The 23,827-nt window shown below is 47.1% G+C and overlaps 1 protein-coding gene across 2 annotated transcripts in view; it reads right to left on the bottom strand.

Annotated features, from left to right (window-relative positions):
- NR3C1 (nuclear receptor subfamily 3 group C member 1) overlaps positions 1–7,682 on the bottom strand; it is an 85,572-nt gene extending 77,890 nt beyond the window's left edge. Inside the window, exons 1-2 of one of the 2 annotated variants that reach the window (XM_054389329.1) lie at positions 7,653–7,682; positions 4,233–5,421 (exon numbers count right to left, since the gene is read on the bottom strand). In XM_054389329.1, coding sequence (XP_054245304.1) covers positions 4,233–5,407 — 1,175 coding nt within the window. In that variant the 5' untranslated portion in view covers positions 5,408–5,421; positions 7,653–7,682. Of the gene's footprint in view, positions 1–4,232; positions 5,422–7,652 lie in introns of those variants that run through there. The other variant, XM_054389330.1, reaches the window with a different exon arrangement.
- Between the last annotated feature and the right edge of the window lie 16,145 nt (positions 7,683–23,827).

Below are 23,827 nucleotides of genomic sequence, written 5' to 3'. Positions count from 1 at the left end.
GACATTCCCAACTCCCCATTTTCTGCCAGAACAATTAGATTTTGTGCTGGGCATGTCCAAGACCCAAACCCCAACTACAGTATTACATTAAGCTGACAAATCACAACACAGACGGCTGAAACCCCGAGCACTCCCTCCAAATAACAAGTCTGGTTTCTGTATCAAAATAGCATGATTAAAAAAGGCCCATTTCCATATGGCCCATACATTATATACTGCTGAGTCAGACAACACTTAAAGCACAACATCCAACCCTGCCAAGCCACCGGCCTTGGCCAAGAGCCAAGCTGGAACAATGCAGTAAGACAAACGGACAACTGACCTTTACCATTTCTAGCAAATGATCACTTTTTTTCCCCCTTCCTTCTAGTAAAATATCCCAGTCCAAGGAGAATCCCAGCTATAGAGTGACAGCAGAAAGGTAACTTCTCCTGTGAGCACGGCTTTGGACCATGACCAACCAGCAACAACCGTTCCCCCTTCCAGCTTCTCCTCCTCTTTCATGGCTTCACTCAGCTCTTGCCCTTTCTTAAACTTCCTTAATGATCCTTATCCCCCACAAGCTTAAGTACTAGGAACGATGTCAAATGTAACAAGAGAAGTCCTAACACTGCCAGTGGGGCCCAGTTGCTGCAGATTCCAGCTGCTGGCTGAGGTTTTTTCCCTCACTCAGAAACCCCTGCGTGGCTGCCTTGTTTCTCAGCAGCCTTCGCTCCCCCCATAACAAGCCACATCTCCAGGAAGTGGGAGGAATGAAAAGGTTGAGTGTTGGATTTAATGTGTATACCACACAAGAGTCCTAGGGGTGTGCATTGCTAAAATCATTTCCTTGAAATTTAACAGTTTGCACTGGAGTTTGTGTCGTAAATCACAAAGAATATCCCATTGGAGACAGACACCATCAAACCTCTCATTCTTCAGTGAAGCATTTCTCAAATGCTCCCAGCCTGTTGTACTCCTCTTCCAGATGCTGGCTTGCTTCTGCCATTAAAGAAAATCTAAGGCAAATTGTATCAGTCTCCTTCCCCCCTCCCCCCCCGCCCCCTCCCCCCCACCTTATTCCATCCACCTGAGCTGGTCTCAGTGCAACTGATCAGCTGCTCACTCACACAGCTGGGAGACCTCACCAAAGCAACCCCACCATGAAGCTGACTTGTTGGCTTTGGAGTTTTGCTGCTGCCCAAGAGGACTTTTGAGTACCAGCTGCGGAAACCCTGAGCTGCAGCTCCAAATCCTGCCCATCAGCACAGGAAGTGGCAGACTCCTGCAACCCCGAGCTGCAGATGGCCATTTATTGACTATTGCCAAATCCATTCACATCCAACAAGCCTCTGAAGTTCAATATTCTCCTTGTTAACTGCAAAGTCTTGCCATCCACTAGAAAATTGATTCGTTTTCTTAGTCTTGATTATCAGTTGTCTCATTAAAGCCAGCACGTTGTGCCATCAAAAACTGCACGCCATCAGTTTTAAACTGCGTATCTACAAAGAGGCATCATCACACACTTTGCATTAAAACAGATTAAACACTGCCTGAACACCAGCACAGGCAGCTTTCCTTCCCTGTGCTTACTACATAATTAATGGTAGGAAGAGCCAAATAATTCTACCAAGAAACATTTCCTATGGAAATTAAAATTTAGCAATTCCATATTCTCAAAATCCCAGCCTTCACCTCAAACAATACAAAGAAACCACCACAGGAACCTGGCAGGATAATCCTTGCTTTGTTTCTAAATCAAATGCCAATTTTGTTAAGACTTCTGTAAGAGAAAACAAACAGATCCACAATACAGCACCTTAAACTAACCCAGTTTAGACCAAATATTTCTGCTGAGGTTCAGGAAGAAAGAATTGCTGCTTCAAACCCCAAGTTCTTTTAGGATCTCCAGTATTTTACACAGAAAATGGAGTTGCCTCTATTCTGTGAGCCATAGAAAAAGTAAAACAAACCCAATTGATGTCAGTCTTAGAACTGGACTTTGTAGTTTTAGTGTGTAAAAATCCTTAGGAAGTAAGAACAGGGGCCATAAAAGCTGGGAATGCTGAATTTTAATGCAGAACTCAACTTGGAGCCACCCCAAAATTGTTTACACACTTCTTAAATTAAGAAAGAAAAAAAAAATGTAAACCCATTTTCTTAAGGCAAAAGAAAGCAAGAAAACACAGGGCAAGCTTGCAGAAAGCAAGAAGGCAAACACTTGTAGCAGCACAGTGTTGTTAACACTGTCCTGTGGTGCAGGCTGATCCCTGCCCATCATGCCCAGGATGCTCCCCCCCAGCGCTCCCTGCTTAACTCTGACACAAACACCCCCAGCACAAACCTGCTTCTTAATAGCCACCAGAAGCTCAGGCACTGCTGGCTGGCCTCTTCTCCCTCAGATCAGGGGGATTCTATAGTATTGAGTGGGCTTCTCCTCACAGTACAGCAGAAACAGCGTGTATTAAATTGTTTATGGAATTCCCCCAAAATCGGGCAAAGCGCTACATGCAAAGCTCCCCTGCCTGGGACTCTCCTTGCAGCTACTTCAATAACTCCATAAAATAAAAGCAAGGCATGAACTTCACAGAGGTATTTTCACAAGTGATGTTTCCATAGCTAGGAGGAATCTGCTTATTTCAATGGTCACTGAAATTCACCTCCCAAATGCTGAAAGAGTCCATCTTCCTTTGACACAGTTTTTATGGTGCTTGCCATTAAAGTGAGAGCAAAATAAAAAATGCCACCAAAAAAACCCCAAACAAACCAACCAACCAACCAAACAAAAAAAAACTCAGGAGACAAACTACAGACAAGGTGGATGCAGGACTGCAAAAGGTTAGCATAAAGGATTTCTATTCAGTCAAAATAAGTCAGTCACGTTTGACAGCCATGAACTGAAGCTGAATCGATCCAAAAACTCTTGATTTTTCTTACATTAAAAATGTCTTTAAATGCTTCAAAGACAAAAAAAAAAAAAAAACCCAAACCATACCACCAAAACCCAACTATGCCTTCACTACAGAAATCAAAAATTATGGAAGAAATCTAGAATGAAAGCAAGCAAAAAGTTGTCTTCCTGAAACAAAGAAGAAATGCTCACACACCTCATTCCACTCATGGGAAAATGGAGCGAACACTGCACAGGGAGAGCCCTGGGACTGGTGGTGAACACCCCAGGGATCAATTCTCAGTGGGGCAACAAAAAAAGAAACTTAGACTAGCTCCTTCATTAAAAGGCTTGGACATACTTGGACTCAAAAAGCCATTTTCTAACCAAGACCCCACAGCAAAATCCTCTTCCTTCACTGAGATGGAACGATGTGCTGTAGCGAGCATACATGAAACAAAGAGCAGTGGTAGGGAAAACATACAACCAGGTGTAGACACACATCAGAACCTGTCCTCACTATGAGGAGATGGACACTGAGAAGCTGCCACCATCCCCCTTGCTCCTGAAGGGCTGAGGAAAAGTGGTTCGGTTGAATATCGGGACCATAGAACCACTTGTAGTAAACACTACTCCAGAGTCACTTGCAACACATACTAAGCAGCTCCCCCAAAACACCCTGCTCTCAAGAACCACCTACAAAGCAAGCCCTGTTTAAAGAGCTAAATTCCAGGTATGTTTAAATCTCCCTTCAAATATCCTTATCTCTTTAAATGCAGTTATTAAACAAACTGCTGAGCGCTTCCTACGCAGAATCTTCTTCTCCATGTAAGGCAAATGGAAAACCCAGCAAAGCTAAAACTCCACTGCAGCTTAAATGCAATTCTAGAAATTTACCCAGCAACCCAAGTTATTTTTGTGCATAACATTTGAGTAACACTAGGGAGAAAAAAAAATAAAGCAAAACCAACCACCCCAGAGCGATTGATCCCCCAACTCTTGAGAAAGAAGCAGCTTTCGTATACACAGAAATATTTCCTTCTAGACCTCTTCCTTCTGCATGGATCCTTCTGCCACGCACTCAGTTTTCCTTCTAGGTTGTGTCTTAGAATTTGTACAGACTTATTCCTCTTTTCAAGCATGCCAGCTCCCCTCCTCTACTTTCTCTGCCCTTTAATCCCAATAGTTGAGCACTGGGTTAAAGCTACTATCACATTGTAAAACAATCACGCCCCAGTGCTGCCTGAGCAGACAAACGGGAAAGGCATGACCCCCCCCAAGGCCCCCAAACCAAGGAGCATGCACACAGTCGTGTTAAACATCCTTGTAGTATTTTAATAAAGAGCAAGGAAAAACCAATTACCTTGAGTAGCCATTAGAGAAAGCAGGTCTGCCAGAGAGGTTGAGCGTTCCCAAAGGAGCTAACGTCTCATCCCCGGATCCCTGGCACCTATTCCAATTTTCTGAACTGGCAGGAAGAGATGGAATGATATTAAAAATTGGTTTCTGATCCTGCTGCTGAGAGGCTGATGCAGTATTTAAATCATAGTGATACATCTGTCCCCCAGAGGTACTGACACCGTGGATAGAGATGGCAGAGACTTTATTACCCAGCAGATTCGACCCAGAGAAGTTTGCCTGACAATAAATTGGGCCCATGTTTTCTTGCTTTATGCCAGGAGTACAGAGTTCAATGAAGTCTTCCTTTTCTGTTTTCACTTGAGGCATTGGCATTTTGGAACTGGGTAAAAGGTCACCACGGTCATTAATTTTAGGTTTAGTGTCAGATAAAATAGGAGGCTTGCAGTCTTCACAGATGTTTCCTTCCAGGAGGAATGCATCATCTGCAGATATAGGGGACAGCAAGCCACCATCATCGAGCAAGGGGTCAAGCCTCCACGGGCTCCCATTGGGCTCTTTGCCAGGGGACACCGGTGGCAATTCTAAATCCTGGAGAATATCCAGAGTGCTTTGGTCTTCGGAGAACAACTTCAAGTTGCCACCATTCGAGCCAACCTGGCTTTGGACTGCAGTTCCTGACTCCAGAGGGACGTTGCGGGCTGCCATGCCTGGGAAATCCGGCTCAAGAGGCACCTCAGAAGATCCTGCTCCCTTCGAGTCCTCGGCCAGGCTCGAGGACTTGTTCAAGCTGGCAATACTTTCTTCCAGGAGCCTGAAGTCCGTTTCTCCAGAAGAGACAGTGATTTGGCCCTGCTGTGAAAATCCAAGGTCGTTTCCCATCACTTTGGAATCTGTTTCACACATGTACAGTCCCATCGAGAGCGACACTGCCTTGGAGAGGTCTGGCTGAGGCACATTGTTTGCTAATCCTTTCGAAAAGTCAGCCAAAGCAGGTTGCTGACTGGAATCTGACTGAGAAGATGCAGGGAGAGGAGATGTAGACATGGGGCCTTGGACAGTAGCTCCACCCCTGAAGGGTGGATGGAAGTCCATCACGATCCCTCCTTTGGTACTGAGGCGCGCATTTTTCCTCGTTTCGTCTTGATCAGATGAGCGAAGCAATTCTTTGGAATCCATTACTGTAACATTAGCTATAAAAAGATCAGAAGCAAAGTTAGCACAGCAAGGATATTTTAATAACAGCTTAAAAAAAAAAAAAAAGTCTAAATCATTAGCCTGGAGGACCTGGTTTAGCTGCTCTGAGAATAAACCACAGCAAATCAAGCTACCAGCTGACATGTGCCATGTCCTTCTCAACCCCAAATGGGTTTTGGTTTTAATATTTCTGACTGGTAACAAGGATGTTGAATTTTTTAAAGCTTGCTGTACCCAAAGTGGTAATTTTGCCTGCATGCAACTCTGAATCAGGCTACAGCACATCCTTCTCATCACTCTCTGTTACTCATCCTCGCAAGAAAGCAGAATTGTTAAAATACCCAATTCACACATTTTAGAAGGCAACTTTCCCTGGTATTTAATTACATCTTGAGCAGGGCTGGGGGGAAAGACATTTATCACCTTTGCTGAGTCTGTTCTCTCTTTTCTGCAGGTTTGGATTCATCCCAGCGGGTACTGAACCTCCAAACCAGCCGACAAAATCCAAGTGGTTTGTTGTTGTTCAGGAGCTACACAACCTCTCCACCACAAAATACACAGTCTGCTATCTTTGCACAGGTTCAGCTTAAAAATGCAACTGGTGAACCTTGAAATTAACTCAAGACACTTCTTTAAATAAATCTGAAGTTTACAAATAAAAGCTATGCAAAATTAAAGTTGACTTCTTACTAGCTTGAAACACTCTTAACAGCTCACAGCCATCCTCCAAACACACTGAACACAGAAAAAAAAATCCCCCAAGCTTCATCTGTTTGTTATTTATTTTCAGCACAGAACATAAATATTTGGAGAATCGCTGTAAATTCTTCCTATACTGTTTGTCTATGGCCCAACACTAGGAGCAAACAGCCAGCAGCCGTCAGCTCACACCCCCCCCCTCCAACCCATCAGAGGAGGCAATGCCTAAGTTAAAGCCTGGCTATGGAATTATCCATTAAACAGAGACACCCAAGAGCGCTCACAACAACTTCATGGTCGTCTCAATTATAAACCTGCCGTCTCTGCCACCCATATTCTCCAGCCTGCTGATGAAGGATGGAGGCTGCTGCCGTCTCCATGCCAAAGTTAAAGCTGCGATCAACAAGAAGTCCCCACGTGTAAAAAAATTTAAGGTGGCCCCAGCGAGCTTTGGCCTGGGTGAAATGTCCTGAGCTGGAGAAGCTCAACACGAAAACCCTTCACAGTCCTTGGACATGGCTCTGTGCGGCTTCTCTGCGTCCCCGAGCAGAGGGTCCCTCACCCGAGGCGTCAGGTCTTGGTGGGTCATGTCTAAGGGAGCTAAGCTCCCATCAAGGCAACTTGGGACCACGGCTCACGGTGCAGGACAGGGTTGAGGCAGCACCCCAAAACCTTATACATTGCTCAGAAATCTCACTGGACTGTTTAAGGTGGACACTGCAAAAGTGACTGGAAAACAAATTTTAACTATCTACCTCCAGTTTTATCTTTGGGAGGGGTTGTTTGTTTGCTTATGTTTTTTTTTAAATGTATTTTTTTACATGCAGGGGAGGAAAAATGCAGTTATTCCACCTGACAATTTCCCCAGCGTCCAAAACCACAAAAAAACCCAGCAGCGAACCACCCAGCGTAGGAAACGTGTCAAAAATCAGCGAGTCTACTCAGTGGGGAAGGGGGGTAGGGGGGGAAAGCTGCGGACACTTAAAACTGCCGGATTACACCCAATTTTGCTGTGCAAAGTAGAGTTTTCAGAGCAATGTGCCGAGACCTGTTGAGCTGTCTCCTTGGCACACCCACTTCTGCAAAACCAGATCAGCCCACGGTTGCGCTCCGGGCTTCGCTCCCCCTTTTCTCGCCCCCCCGCCCCGGCCCTGCAGACCCCGCTTTCCCCGGCCAACACCCCGGGACGAAGGGCAGGAGCGGCCGGGCAGCCGGACCGGAGCTGGGGTGGGGATGGGGTCCCCGGCTCCCGCAGCTCGGAGATGGGGTGGGGGGATCCCCGCAGCCTCCCTCCGTGGACACCCACCTCGGGGGCAGCTCCGGGCTCCGCCGTGTCCCCTCCTGTCCCACCCCGGGATCCTTCCGGGGGCGGCACGGCTTGGCTTCTCCTCACCCCCCCGCCCCGCGTTCGGGGCATTCCTGCGGGGGCACCGCCGCCTCCCCCGCGGCCGCCTCCCGGGAACTTCCCGGGGTTAAGGCTGAGCTGGGCTTGGCCGCTGCGCCCCGCGGGACCCCTCGGTTCGCTTACCTCGTCCAGGGGAGGGCGCTGGGGCTCCTTCAGCCGCCAACTGCCATCGCGCCCCGGGGGCGGCAGCAGCTGGAAGGGGCAAAGAAGCGGGCGGGGGCGAGGAAGTCAACAGCCGCCCCTCCGGGGGCCGCGACGGTGGCCAGCACCTTTCCCCACGCTCCTCCTCCTGCCGCCGGACCGAGAGCCTGACCTACTCCTCGCCCGCCACCGCCGCGGCGCCCCCTCCGTTAATTAGCGCTAATTGCCTCCGCGGACTTCGCCCCCCCTCCTCTTCTTCTCCTCCTCCTGCCTTCCCTCCGCGCCTCCCCGTCCCGTCCCTCCGCCGGGCAGCGCCGCACTCGGCAGTGCTCTGTCCCCGCCACAAAATGGAGGACGGCGGCGGCCTCCTCCTCCTCCCCTTCCCCCTCCCTCTCTCCGTCCCTCTTCCCGCCTCCCCGACGTGGAGAGGGAGTGGAGACAGCCGCGGCACGGCGAGGGGCGGCCGCCGCAGCCTGCCCGCTCCCGCTGCCCCGGCACACTTCACCCCGACAAGGTTGGGCTCGGCTCAGCACAGCGCAGCCCGCCGGCACTCGCAGCCCCTCGCCCAGCACCGCGGGGCAGCAAGCACCGGGGCCCAAGCGAGGGGGAACGGTGCAACCTGTTGGCTGAGGCGGGCAACTGCAGCCGGCGAAGGGGCTGCCGGCCGCGCCGCTGCTCGCCTCCCTTCCCGGACGGTCCCGGCTCTCCCTCCCCGCCGCCTCAGTTCTGTTACCGGCGGGCGCCATCCCTGGGTGACCGCGGAGGTCGCCCCGCTTCTTTCCTCTTTTAGTTCCTCAGCTTCCTACCCAGAGGGGCATCGCTGAACCGGAGGAAGGCTCACCCTCGGTCACCTCCAGCCGGAGGTCTTGCCCCTGGCCGCCATTGCAAACCTTCTAGCGGTGCCGTGGTGGTGGGGTAGGGTCTGCCTGGGCTGTCCCTTCGCCCCGGAGTGTGCTCCATGAGGGAAGCCGCTTCCCCATGGGGAGCTTCCGAGGGGAGTCCTGCGCTGGAGAGAGTAAAAAAGCCATGGGAAAGCTGCCCTGGGGCTCGGGAGTGGGGGCTCAGCTCTAGGGAAGGGGAAAAGCTGGGATGAATGGTTTGGGAGCAAACCTGTGGGGGAAAAAAAAAAAAAGGCCAAAAAACTCCTCTCAAAATAGCTGAGGAAATGAGACACTAAGCGAGCAGGGAGAGAGACACGGTTGTCCTCTGGCAAGCATTGAAGGGATGGATGTTTTCTTTGAGAAACATGAGTGAACTTCACAAAATTACAGTAGCCTTTCACTGGGAAGTTAACAGATTTTGTCATTTTTTAAATCAAAAAAGCAACCGAGTAATGCACTGGTCTGGAGCTGTGTTTAGAGGCATGGAAGAAGGAAGAGCTGATGGTGGGATGTCCCCAGCACCTCAGTTTGCCTGTTCCTGCTCCTGTGTGACATATTTCTGGAAAAAAGACCAGAAATTGTCAGTATGGAAGCAGACGTGGAGTTAAAAATACCAATGGAGTAAAACAGCAAAGTAGAAATTTTTCTGCCCTGGAGAAGTGGAGGGGGAAGAGGTGGCCCTTTTGGTGTAGAACTTCATGGGTTTGGTTCTCCCTGGAATTGGCAGAAATCCAGGTGAGGGAGGGATGAGAAATGGTGATTGATTATCTTCCTCTGAATTCCATAATTGTTTTGGTTGGAACCTCCAAGATCATTGAATCCAACCTAACACCACCATGGCCATTAAACCACATCCCCAAGCGTCATGTCTACACATTTCTTCAACACCTCCAGGGATGGGGACTCCACCACCTCCTGGGGCAGCCTGTTCCAATGCCTGACCACTCTTGCAGCAAAGAAATTGTTCCTAATCTTTAACCTAAACCTCCCCTGGCACAGTTTCAGGCTATTTTCTCCCATTCTGTCACTGGGTATTAGGGAGAAGAGACCAACCCCCACCTGACTCCAGCCTCCTTTCTGGGAGTTGTAGGGAACAACATCCAGATTAGGGACAATTAAGTGAACTTGGAGATAACAAGCAGACAAGGCTTGTGTTGGGGCTGTGCTGAGGAGCAGCATCAAGAATTGGTTATCATGGCACCTCATAAATTTCTTTCCATGATCCAACTTACATCCATGAGAGATGTTCTTTCCAGCACTTCAAAGGCAGGTTTGGGGATTCTTCCATAAGGAAAGGCTGAGTAAAAGCTCAGATTTTAAAGCCCAATTAATCTGCCTCTTTTTTATTTGAAGTTACACAGTTTTTACACGCCACATTGACTTTTGGAAGATATCGATTTGCCTTTAAAAATGCAAAATAAATGCAGACAACGTTAGCTTAATGTTCATTGATGTTCCACAAATGATGAAAAATGGTTCTAAATTTCTTGCTATTCCTCTGCAGTCTCCCTTAATCTAATGGGTTTTTGAAGGATGGACTTAAACCAGCTCTTCAAACCGTCTTCTGGTGTTTCTTGAGTGAAGCAATCAATTTATGGCTAAGAGGAAATCCTCCTTCTTATGCAAGGAAAACAGAACAGCAGAAGGTCCAGTTCTGGTGCCCTCAGCATGAGAAGGACATGGAACTGCTGTTGTGGGTCCAGAGGAGGCCACAAACATGATAAGAGTGCTGGAGCACCTCCCGTATGGGGATAGGCTGGGGGAGTTTGGGCTGTTCAGGCTGAGGAAGAGAAGGCTCCAGGAAGACCTTGCAGGACCAGAAGTGGGCTACAGGAGAGCTGGAGAGGGACTTTTTACGTGAGATTGTAGTGACAGGAGGAGGGGCAATGGCTTTGAGCTGGAAGAGGGGAGGTTTAGACTGGAGAGTAGGAAGAAATTTTTCACAGTGAGTGTAGTGAGAGAGAGGAATAGCTTGCCCAGAGAGGTGGTGGAGTCACCATCCCTGGAAGTGTTCAAGAAATGTGTGGACATGGCACTTGGGGAATTGGTTTAATGACCATGGTGGTGTCAGGGCAATAGTTGGACTGGATGATCTTAGAAGTCTTTCCCAACCAAAGCAATTTGGGACTAGACCTGGAAAATTTGCTTCACTTTCTGTAATAGAATATTCACAAAACAATAAACTGTCTTGCTTTTGGGGACCCTCCTGCCTCTGAGGTTGGGTAAACTCAAATCTGGGGTATATACAGGGAGGACATCAGTCTGCTGTGACACCACGAAGTGCTACTTTCCCTGACCTTCTGCAGTTTGAGGGAAGTCATCTCCCAAAGCTGTTTGTTTCTAAGACATTTAGATGAGAACATCTGTTTATAAATACACACTCAGATGGTTAATTACAGCTGGTTTCACACGGTAATGGGGAGGACATTCCTTCCCTAATGAATAACTCCATAGCTTCATATCATCTTTAATCCAAAAGGACCCCAGTTTAGACTGCAGTACAGAATTTATTCACCAGCATCAGCCAGGGACATGACACAGCAGTGCAGAACAGCAAGCAGAGCACATCATACAGGCTTCCCATCCTGGGAATATTAGGAAGGAAATCTGGATACTAGGAAGAAATTCTTTACAGTGAGGGTGGTGAGAGACTAGAACAGGTTGCTGAGAGAGGTTGTGGATGCCCCCTCCCTGGAGGTGTTCAGGGCCAGGTTGAATGAGGCCTGGAGCACCCTGGTCTAACAGAAGGTGTCTCTGCCCATGGCAGGGGGCTTGGAACTGGATGATCTTTAAGATTCCTTCCAACCCAGGCCATTCTGTGATTCTATGCATCTATGAATACTGGGGCAGGACAATATATACAGAAGTGGGCTCTGGTCAGGGCAGAGCCATTGATCTTCTTACTCTCCTGAAGGATGTTTCTCACTTGTGGCTATGCATAGCAGAATTCATAGAATCATTTAGGCTGGAAAAGTCCCTCCAGATCATCCAGTCCAACCATCAACCCAACACTATCAAGTCTGCTGCTGAACCACGTCCCTTAGCGCCACATGTACACGTCTTTTAAAACTCCTCCAAGAGTGGAAACTCCACCACTGCCCTGGGCAGCCTGTTTTGGGTCTTGACAACCCTTTCAGGGAAGAAGTTGTTCCAGGGCAGGTTTAGGTTGAACATTAGAAGAAACTTCTTCAACTGAAAGAGCTCTGGAAGACTGGAACAGGCTGCTCAGGGAGGTGGTTGAATCCCCATCCCTGGAGGGGTTTGAAAGAGGCAGAGATGTGGTGCTGAGGGACATGGTTTAGCCCCAGCCTTGGCAGAGTTAGAGAATGATTGGACTCCATGATCTTAGGGGTCTTTTCCAACCCAAACAATTCTATGATTCTTTTCTTTGACTATGTGAAGAAGGTCAAAATATTTTAATTACCAATTTTGACCTTTCTATTTCTTGTGGTCACCCTGGGTTATTTTATATCCATGTTTAAAATACATAACTGCTTACAGTCAGATGAGATGAAGGCATTGGTGGGTTTAGAGCTTCATGGGCTGTTGTGATAGTGTCATCAAAATCCTCTGGTAACAAATTTCCCAACACTAATATCAAGCTATCTCGAGGCAGATCAGACAGCAGAGCTCCTCCTCTGTGCTCAGCTGCTCGGTTTCTTACCACAAGAACTTTGTTAGTCCCCAGAAGAAAAACTATGACGAAAATTCTTTCTGCGGCTTGTGGTTCCTCTTGAATCATAGAATGGTTTGCATTGGAAGGGACTTTGAAGATCATCGAGTTCCAACCCCTGGCACAATTTCAGGCCATTTCCTTTTGATCTGTCACCCGATATTAGGGAGAATTCTTATCTTCTCATGAAAAAGCCCTTCATGGCCCCCTTGGATACATCCAGGGGTAAAGCCTTTGAGCCCTCTATGACTGCTATGACTTCATGTCGAGGAAGGCAGCCTGCCTGTCTAACCTTCAACCTAAGACCACTGTGGCCATCAAACCACCTCCTGAAGGGCTATGTCCACGCATTTCTTGAACACCTAAATGTATTAACACTCTGTGTAAATAATACAAGGTATCTGTCCATAAAGGGAAGAATTCTTTCCGCATTTTGAATTTGAGGAAGAACTAATAAATATCCTGAAAAAAATGTGACCAAGAGAAGGCCTGACAGGCAGTTTCAGCTACAAAGGCAGTTCCAGCTGCTGCACTGTATTGACCTTTGGCTGCAGGTCAATGCCCAACATTGAAGGAGAACTTCAGCGATCTAGACTGCAAGTCTGGGAGGTGTCCAGCTTGCCTAGCAGATCTGTGGAGCCACAGGAGGAGAAGAGTGGGATGAATTGCTATGCAGTAGATTTAAAAATGTGTAAATGACTACACAATCCTGTGCCACAACCTGATGATATTGCAAAGATAATGACCCTTAACCTTAAAAGCCCCTAAATATAGACATTAAAATAGATTGAATCATAGAACTGTTTAATTTGGAAGAGACCCTTAAGATCATTGAGTCCAACCATCAACCCAACACCATTAAACCATGTCCCCAAGTGCCATGTCCACACGTTTCTTTAACACCTTCCAGGAATGGTGACCCCACCACCCACCTGGGCAACCAATTCCAAGTGCTGAAGATACAATTCTGACTCTCAGAGTGGAGCATGGAAATTGAGACTGAACTTCAGATTTGTGTGCAGCCTTCCAAACCAAACGTCAGCAAGAAACATCTGAAGCACTGAAGGGAGCTCTGGTGGCTGCCAGATGCAGACATAAATCTGGCTGGCTGGCCTTAGCGTGGACCATACAGAGGACCTGAAGATAAGCAGATCGTGCCATGCATGACTTTGAAGTGAGTGTGGATAATGTAATCCCCAGGAAGCACAGAGGTATAAAAATGATCTGGAGTCATGCTGGGGGAAAAATTAACCCCCTCTAGACTGAAGGAAACAACTAACTGTAAAATGATGGAGAAGCTTCGTTGGTTATGAACTGCTGACAGGCCCAGGAAGAGTGGAACTGACACATGGGTCCCTGCTGGCAAACGTATCTAGGCCACTGTGGATCTGCACTAAATCATTTTTAGTGCTAGAAGCAGCTAGGGAAAAAAAATGATTGAAGTTTTTCCAGATGAAGTGCAACAGAAAAGCAACAAGTTTCTCTGTAACCTTCCAGAAATTAGTGTATGGAATGGTGGCAGGAGAGCAGGTTCAATCAGTTGGATCTACTTCACCTTGGTAGGACAGAGAAGTTTGCAAGCTAAGATTTACCAGTATTTCACTCAAAGTGCTGAAATGGACACAAATGATGTCTTTGATCTCTGAAGCAGTTAATCAAGATAAGCTAAAGGAAGAAAACAAAACAACAGATACTGAAGAGCTACACAGCAAGGCAACAGGGAATAGAAAGAATTGACTCAAACCAAGGACAGGGTAGCATCAGTGACCAAAGGTCAGGTCAATGAAATTTAAAAAAAAAAAATCTTAATAAATAAATATTTGCAGAAATAGCAGGAATTGGGAGATAGAATCATAGAATGGTTTGGGTTGGAAGGTCACTTAGTCCAACCCCTGCAGTCAGCAGGGACATCCTCCACTCAGGTTGCTCAGAGCCTTGTCAAGCCTGACCTTGAAGATCTGCAGGGATGGGGCCTCAACTGCCTCCCTGGGCAACCTGTTGCAGTGTTCCAGCACCCTCATGGTAAAGACCTTGTTCCTAACCTCCAATCTACATCTACTCTTCTCTCATTTCAAACCGTTGTCCCTCATACTATCACTACAGGCATTTGTAAGCAGTCCCTCTGCAGCCTTCTTGTAGGTCCCTTTCAGGTACTATTAGGTTTCTATTAGGCTGCTATTAGGTCTCCCTGAAGCCTTCTCTTCTCCAGGCTGAACAACCCCAGCTCCCTCATAGGAGAGGTGCTCCAGCCCCCTGATCATCTTCATGGCCTCCTCTGGACCTGTTTCATCAGGTCTAAAACTAGAACAAAGAATTTTCGCTTTTGAAATAAATCCTCTTTGGAGCCCACAAGTAAGGAATCATAAAGTCCTTAAGCCTGTTTGGAAGTGCTTCCAAAAAGAAGGGCTGCATTGCCTTCTCCTATGAAATGCTAATTCTGGAGCTGTGCATCAAAGCCAACTACAGTTTTACGGGAAGAACTTTTCCTCCCTTTGCAGTCTCTTGCCTCTCCACAAAAAGGCAGAAAAATGCCCAGTGTCTCACACTCTTCACAAACACAAATCTTTTAAGATACTGGTTGTCTTTCAAGGAGGTCCCTTTTGCTTCCTATCAACTTGTAAGAAATTCTGTGGAATTCCTGAAGATACATCAAAGTCATTCATCCAGCCTGTCAGAAGTTTTCCAGCTAAGCCAGAATGGAAAAACAACGTTCCCCAGCTGCTCTTCCACCAGCTCAGAAGCACGCTTCCCTACCACTGTGTGATGAGCAGCAGCTTTATTGCAGCCTTTCAGTACTTCAAGAGGCCAATAGAAAACTGGGGACAGACTTCTGAGCAGAGCCTGTTGTGACAGGACAACTGTGATGTTTTGAACTAAAAGAGGGAGATTCAGACTGGAGAGAAGGAAGAATTTTTTTCCACTGAGGGAGGTGAGACTCTGATCCAGGTTGCCCAGGGAGGTGAGAGGTGCCTGATGCCTGGACCCATTCCAGGTCAGGTTGCTTGGGGCTCTAAGCAAGATGCTGGGAGCTGTGGTTAAGTTGGGGGTAGGAAACTTGCGAACCTGCTAATTAGGAGTGAACTGTGAAGCACTTGCATGGGCATTGCTAATTGCAATTGCATTCAGTGTGGAGAAGTGAAGTCTGTTGGCCCTTCTCCGGCTCATGCCTGAACAGAATGATAGAATTGTTTGGGTTGGAAAAGCCCTCTAAGACCATGCAGTCCAACCATCAACCTACCACCACCATGGCCATTAAACCATATCCCTGACTGCCACATCCACACATTTCTTGAACATCTCCAGGGATGGTGACTCCACCACCTCCCTGGGCAGCCTGTTCCAATGCCTGACCACTCTTGCAGCAAAGAAAATGTTCCTCATGCTCAACCTAGGCCTTCCCTGGCACAATTTCAGGCCATTTCCTCTTGCTCTATCACCCGATGCTAGCGAGAAGAGACCAACCCCCACCTCACTGCAACCTCCTTTCAGGGAGCTGTAGAGAGCAATGAAGTCTCCTCTAAACATCATAAAAGAGATCAGAGTACAGAGGGAAGCTGTGTGAGGAACGGTGAAATAAAACTCATGGCAAACTCCTGAAGAAATCACACCTCCTAATTTCATCATAAACTGGCAAAACCTGAAGCCTGTATCCAGCTGATAAAGCCCCATATGGGGTTAAATCTGTTTCTGGCACAATGTTCTATCAAGTCCTCCGAGTTCCATCAGCAGAAAGTTTGACTCTTGGTGTTTATTGAAGCCATCAGAGCAACTGTGAGTGCTGAATTCCCCCACTCTTGGTCTGCATTGACAAAACATTGAGGGCTGCTTTCTTGTGCAGCTGGTTTGTGTAAAAAAGAAATCACCACTGCAACTGGAAATTAGTCTGAGAAGGTTATGGTCCTCTTGAGCTGTTCTGAATGCCAGGAGGCAGATCTGTAACAAATGGCTGAGGTTCTGCAGTGCTGTGGCAAACAGACAATGGAAATGGGAAGAATTAACTGGGTTAATTGAGGAGGAGGGGGAGCACTTTGAGACAGTCATTGGGGTGAAGTCATGTGTAAGTACACACAAATAACTTTGGTTTATGTTTTGCAGAAACATCTGGCAACAACATGCAAGGAAGAGGAAACTTTTGGTTTGTGCATCAAGACCTTCTTATGAAGAAAAGAAAGCTTTAGCTAATGACAGGATGCCTGTGAGCAGAGAACCACCTTTGATTCCACCAGGATTTTTTCCTGCAACACAATGTCTCATAAAATCAGTAGTCAGTGACACAGGGGCTCTGAGGTAGCCTGGGCTAGATGGCATGATCAGTGTGGGAAGGTTGTGCAGGCTCCTCAGGCTGTAGAAGAGAAGCAAGCCTGCATGGAGGAGTTCTATCCCTGTGTGACAGAGCAGGGGCTGTGGACAAGGGTTTGCATCCCTCTGCTTCCTTGTGATCACACATGCACAAAGAGAGGTTCCAGAGGAGGGCAATGAAGCTGATGAAGGGTCTGGAGAACAGGTCTGGTGAGGAGCAGCTGAGGGAATTGGGGTTGTTGAGTCTGGAGAAGAGGAGGCTAAGGGCAGACCTTGTGGCTCTCTGAAACTCCCTGAAAGGTTGGAGTCAGCTGGGGGTTGGTCTCTTCTCCCAAGGAACAACTGATAGGACAAAAAGAAACGGCCTCAAGTTGCACCAGGGGAGGTTTAGGTTGGACACTGGGAACAATTTCTTCCCCAGAAGGGTTGTCCAGACCTCGCCCAGGCTGCCCAGAGCAGTGGACTCCCCATCCCTGGAGGGGTTTCAAAGCCATGGAGATGTGTTGCTGAGGGCCATGATTTAGTGGTGACCTGGCAGTGCTGGGTTCATGGGTGGACTGGATGTTAAAGGTCTCTTCCAGCCTAAACTATTCTGTGATTCTGTGCAAACAGCTCCAAAATTCCAACTCTGTTTGCCCTGAGCACACTGATATGTACAGAACAAATAAACCTGCACTCAGACATGAAATATAAACCCATGAACATTTCTCACCACTCTAGCAGAAGAGACACTACAATTCCTCTCAAAGACATTCAATGAGACCATGGTCTCACAGTCAATAGGTGCAGATTTTTCCTGAGCTGCTCCATTTATTTCCTAACAAAGAACTTCATCTCTGTGAAGACACCAATTAGTTGTTTGTAGTTACTACTGACCTGTTCTTGCCTTTTTGAGGTGAGAGCTACACTCTTTCCTTCTGTTCTGTGATTGTCTGTCCTTTAGAAGCAGCAGATGATTGGTCCCTGTCCTCCAGACAGAACTGGCTTAGAGGTCTGTTCCCTTACAGACCTCCCACTGCTACCCCTTGTCACCTCTGGAGCTTCCCTTCTTTTCATGTGCTGCTCTTTTGCTTTCATTCTATTTCTTGACCTTTTCTGTACCTTTCTTTAGTTCTAGACTAGACCTGCTGAGATGGGCAACCAGAGGTGCACCCAATACACAAGAATGTTCTCTGGTTTGTACTCTCTTGCTTCCCTCATCATTCCTAATATTCCACTTGATTTTTTGCTGACAGCCAGCAATGATTCCATGTTTCCATACAACTATCTGTCCCCAGTAAGTCTTGGTGGTGGTAAAACCCAGCTGACAGCTTCTCATTGCTCAAATCCAGACATTTTTGATTTGTACAGTGTGCTTTTCCTTGAGTGTTTTGGAATTTACTGGCAACATATCCAGCATGGCATCTTTTCCCCTGGTCGTTCAGGATGATGAGATGCTCCTGCAGCTCCTTACTGTCAGATCCTGGGTTTATAGAATCACAGAATGGTTTGGGTTGGAAGGGACCTCTAAAGGTCATCTAATCCAACCCCCCTGCAGTCAACAGGAACATCCTCCACTAGATCAGGTTGCTCAGAGACTTGTCCAGCCTGATCTTGAATATCTGCAGGGATGGGGTCTCAGCAACTTCCTGGGCAACTTGGTTTTTTCCCTCATGGTAAAGAACTTGTTCTTAACATCCAATCTAAATCTCCTGCTCTCTGATTTCAAACCATTGCCCCTCATCCTATTACTCTGAATAATTTATGTTCAGCGGCCAACTTTGTCCCCTCCTTTTTCCCAAGGCTTTTATGAGTATTTGGAATGGCACAGTGGGACTCCACAAAAAAAAAAAAAAAAAAAAAAAAAAAAAAAAAAAAAAAAAAAAAATCTCCCTTTGCTGTGAAATAATCTGTTTCTTCCTACCTTTTTCTTCCATATTTTTACCTCTTTCTAACCCTTTAACAAATCATCTCACTTCCTCTGATAGCTCAGTTGGCCTTACATGAAACAGTCTTGAAGCAGCAAGAAATAGGAGAGGAAGGACACTGACCTTTTATTAAGAAAGCAGCAAAGTGTCAGTGTGAAGCTGGCACAGCTTGGAGGAGATCACCAGATTCATGCTGAGATGAACACGAGCCTGACATACCCCTGCAGACACAGGACAGCAATTCTCAGCTCCTGGCTAATGAGGAGGACTTGGATGTTGTGCCCAAGCACAGACTGGCTGGCAGGATTGAAACCCTGGAATTTGCAAACTTCTGAGGCAGAGTGCAGAAGGAGAGAGGTTGGGGAGGTTGATTGGGTTACAAACATTAATCAAGCTGTAGGCCTGGGTTCTCCTCAGCAGTGCAAAGCTTTCTAGAATCAAATGGTTCTCTTACCAAACAAGTTTTCTGAGGTGTTTGTTGTTTGGTTTTGGTTTTGGTTTCTTTTTCTCCAGATATGGTGTGAAACTGCTCATTTATTTGCAGGTAACAGCCAGACACACCCAAGCTGTCACATCAGACCAGGTCATGCAATGGCAGAAGGGCTGCAAATGGGATGATTTATGGGGCGTGGCACAGCTAAAGAGAAGTTGAGGGTTGTCATCAGAGAGTGGTTTGAGTTGGAAGGGACTTCTAAAAGTCACCCAGCAGGGACATCTGCAGCTAGAGCAGCTTGGTCAGAGCCCCAAACAACCTGACCTGGAGTGATTACAGGGATGGGGCATCTCCTGTCTCTCTGGGCAAGCTGATCCAGGCTCTCACCACTCTCAGTGTAAAAAATTTCTTCCCTTCTCTCCAGTCTGAATCTCCCTCTTTTAGTTCAAACCATCACCCCTTGTCTTGTCACTTCAGATTCACAACTCAGGAATCACTGTATTGGTTACATCTCTCTGTTAGAGACTTTATTTTTGGCAGTGTTGGTCAATGGTTGGACTCAATGATCTTAAAGGTCTCTTCCAACCAAAGCCATTCTGTGACTCTATCAGTTTCCAAATGGAATACATCAAATGACTAAGGCAGAAGGCAGAGGGGCTTCAGCTGTCTCTTCCACAAGCTTGCATTGCCTCACAGGGCTGAAAGATTTTGAATCATTTTGAGTTGTAAAGCTCCACAGAAGGCTGAGACTAGAGAAATATTTATTAGTTAGCCAACAAATGCTGTTTATAATTATGAAACTCTTTGTGATCCACAGAACCATAGAACTGTTTGGGTGTGAAAGGCTCTCTAAGATCATTGAGTCCAGCCATCAACCTATCACCACCATGGCTGTCAAACCATGGCCCCAGGTGCCATGTCCACAGGTTTCTTGAACACCACCAGGGATGGTGACTCCACCACCTCCCTGGGCAGCCTGTTCCAGTGCCTGACCACCCTTGCAGCAAAGAAATTGTTCCTCATGTCCAATCTAAACCTCCCTGGCACAATTTCAGGCCATTTCCTCTTGTTCTAGGGAAACTCAGGGGAAGAGATACTAAGGAGAAAAGACCAAACCCTACTTGGCTCTGAAGTCCTTTCAGGGAGTTGTAGAGAGCAATGAGGTTGCTCCTCAGCCTTCTTTTCTCCAGACTAAACAACCCCAGTTCCCTCAGCTGCTCTTCACCAGCCCTGTTCTCCAGACCCTTCACCAGCTTTGTTGCCCTTCTCTGGACCTGCTCCCAGCCTCTCGGTGTCCTTGGAGAGAGAGGTCCAAAGCTGAACACAGGGTTCAATGTGTGGCCTCACCAGAAGGTTGAGGGTAGAGGAATATTTATTAATAACATAATAAATACTAATTTTAGAGTAACTTTCAGTCACCATCAAAGAGGAAGGAAAGAGCAGGTTATGAACTGTGACTTATACACAGACATGCAGATACTACAGGAATCATTGAATTGTTTTGGTTGGAAGAGACCTCTAAGATCATCAAGTCCAACCATCCACCTAACACCACCATGGCCATTAAACCATGTTCTGAAGCTCCATGTCCACGTGGTGTTTGAACACCAAAAAGCTCTTCGGTGCTACAAAAGTTCATGATTTGACTTCTCCCATCACTGCACAGTGAGGCACAACATTTGAACCATTGCACAAGGGAAAAACAATACCAGGCATGACATTATCTTCCTTACCAAAGTGCTGTTGTGCCTGTAGACCTCAAAGAGCTGAGATAAAGAGACAAGAAGACGAGAGGCCGGATGACAGCAGATGCCATCACTGCTGCGATCAGCCTGACTCAGAGCTGGCTGGGGTTTGGGCTTTCTGCCTCCCACCCACCTCTGCCACAGCCCTGCCACAGGCTCTGAAGCTCTAACTCAGCCCATGCCTGGGGTTTGGGTGGCTTTATTAAGGTCCTTCTACAAAGCCATGCTCTATCTGAGAGCATCTAGCCTTCTCATCACCCAGAACGAAAGCGAAACTCCAAGGGGTTATTTTTGTCGTGGTTCTAATCCCGGCAGGGTGAGAAGCCACCCTGCTGTGCACAGAGGGACACACAGCCCCTGTGTCATTGGCAGCAGGTTCCCTTTAGCATGTGGGAGTGTTGGAGGAGGCATCTCATCATCTATCAACAAAAATAACCTATTTGTGATGAGAGACCTTTCTAAATAACTGACAAAGCAACAGGAAACCACAGCGCCGTGGAGCAAAGCATGTTCAAGATGCTGTTGAGCTGCTCCATGACCCTGAGGCAACAGCAGCCAATGGGGATGCTCATGAGATGGAGCAAACACCTTATGTTGACCTTTTCACCTGTGCTGCCACTGCCCAAGCAAGGGGGATGTGCCTTCCAAATTCATGACACTCATGCAGGCCAGCCCACAGGAGTCAATGTCTCAGACAGTGTCCCCAGTCTGTCATCAAGAAACAGAGCTGGAGGGTGAGGAAGAGCTAGAGTGGACACATGGCAGCTTGTCTGGGCTGAAGTGATCCACAGATCTATAGAATGGACTGGAAGGGACCTTAACGATCATCTAGTTCCAGCCCCTTCTGCTGTGAGCAGGGACACCTTCCACTAGACCAAGTTGATCAAAGCTTCATCCAACCTGGCCTTGAACACCTCCATAAAGGGGTCATCCACCACCTCTCTGGGCCACCTGTTCCAGTGCCTCACCACCCTCACGCTGAAGAATGTCTTCCTAATATCTGGGCTGCATTAAAGCAGAAAGCAATTTGCTGTTGGTGTCTTCACCATGCACTTGGCGTTTTCTAAAGAGTTCATCATAAGTGGCCAGGAGAAGGCTAACACCAATCGATGAACAAATTCAATTAGGAAAAGAAAATCAAAATACAAGGCGAATTACTAAGCTAACCTGATCCATTTGAGCCTTGGGTTCAGAAGCTGTTTGGTTTAGATGAGAAGTTCTAATCAGATTGAAAGGAGGCTTCCAAAAATGAACAGCAGATGTGGCTGAAATAGAGGGTGATTTTCCTTCTGGATTGTGTGACTGGGGTTATAAACAGGGGGAGGGAGTTTAATGACCATGATTTGCCCCTTGTGCTTATGACAGTTCTGATAAAGACTAACACTTAACAGCTGTCCCTCAGCTTTGGGAGGTGAAGAGTGATCAGTCCCCAGTTTATCTAAACATACAGAAAAAATGACAGCCTGAATTTCCTTCTGCTTTCCTCAAAATTCCATCCATAGCCCAATGATGTGATTTCCTTCTCTGGAAGGATAAAATACCTTCTGTGGAAGGACGGAATACCTTCTGTGGAGGGAAGCAATCTCAGGGTTATCCCTCAACATGAGAGGACGTTACATCTTCAAAAGAGTGCCTGAAGAGCTGCCTGTTGCTGAGATAGTCAGCAAGGCAGCTTGGTGACATATAAAAGGCAAAATGAGAAAGCCTGGGTCAGATCCTTAGAGAGGGTAAATCGCTGCATGAAGGGTCTGGAGAACAGGTCTGGTAAGGAGCAGTGGAGGGACCTGGGGTTGTTTATTCTGGAGCAGAGGAGGCTGAGGGGAGACCTCATTGCTCTCTACAACTCTCTGAAAGAAGGTTGCAGTGAGGTGGGGGTGCACTTAGATACATCCATGGGTAAAGCCCCGGAGCCTCCTATAGCTGCGATGACTTGATGATAAGGATGGCAGCCTGCACGTGAGAGAACAAGACCAAGCCCTGCATTTTCAGACTACTTCAGGTTATTTTTACCAACTGCATTTTTCAGATGTTATCTAGTTTTTGGAAAGCTCAAACCTACAGGAGAAATGTAGAGAAATAATTCAGATCATCTTGTTAGACCATGACCAAGCTAATAGGCTGAGGGCAAGAGATTTCCACCTTCCCTTTCCCAACCATCTCACACTTTCTTGGTTGCCTTTAGGATCTTTAAATGGCTTTGAGCTGGAAGAGGGGAGATTTTGACTGGAGATCAGGAATAAATTCTTGACAGTGAGGGTGGGGAGACACTGGAACAGGTTGCCCAGGGAGGTTGTGGATGTTCAAGGCCAGGTTGGATGAAGCCTTGAGCAACCTGGTCTAGTGGAAGGTGTCCCTGCCCATGGCAGGGGTTTGGAATTGGGTGATCTTCAAGGTCCCTTCCAACCCAAACCATTCTGATTCCATGATCTTTAAGCATCAGAGTGAAGAGAGAGCACATGGACAAAGATGTTGTTTGTTTTCCCAAGGCCAGATGGATAGATTAAATTTTCAGATTCTTTAAACTGCCAGCACTGAAAAGTCATTAAAAAAAAAAAAGAAAAAAGGCATTTGTTTTATAGATCTGTCATGGCTTCTATAAACTGCACAGAGAGATTTTGGCACTCAGCACAGAGCTGATGTCACCTTCTATCACTTGCATCTGATGATGTTCTATTAGTGAAAAGTTTAAGTAAGGTAAAAGAGAAGTGATTGCAGCTCTTCTCTCTTTCCTACCACCTTCATTTTAACCACAGGGACAACTCTGTCCAGGACCTGCTGCACCCCGCAGACAGCTCTGTCCTCATGCTGAGCTGGCATCACTCAGAGAAGGAAAAAATGGGTTAAAAATATCCAACTCTGTTTCAAAATGAAGAAGAGAAAGGAGATAAGGGCAAAGGCCTTACCTGCTTCTATGAGGATACCATAAACCATGCAGCTAATTACAGAGGGATTAAAGAACTTGACGGGAGGGGCTTTTAAAAGAGTAGTTTGGAGGAAGCAGCAATTGGTGCTTTGGTACCAGTTGGCCTGTGTACTTCAGCCAGCATATGTGACCTGACTCATCTCTCACCTCCCTGCCATTCTGAGTGGCTGTCCCCATCCCTGGAAGTGCTCAAAGCTGGGCTAGGTGGGGCTTTGAGCAACCTGGGCATTGGAACTAGACGATTTTTAAGGTGTCTTCCAACCCAAGCCATTCTATGATTCTATGATTTCCAGTCT

Source organism: Indicator indicator, chromosome 18 (genome assembly GCF_027791375.1).
Source record: "Indicator indicator isolate 239-I01 chromosome 18, UM_Iind_1.1, whole genome shotgun sequence".
Lineage (NCBI taxonomy): Eukaryota > Metazoa > Chordata > Aves > Piciformes > Indicatoridae > Indicator > Indicator indicator.
This window is presented reverse-complemented; position numbering and strand designations above follow the sequence as displayed.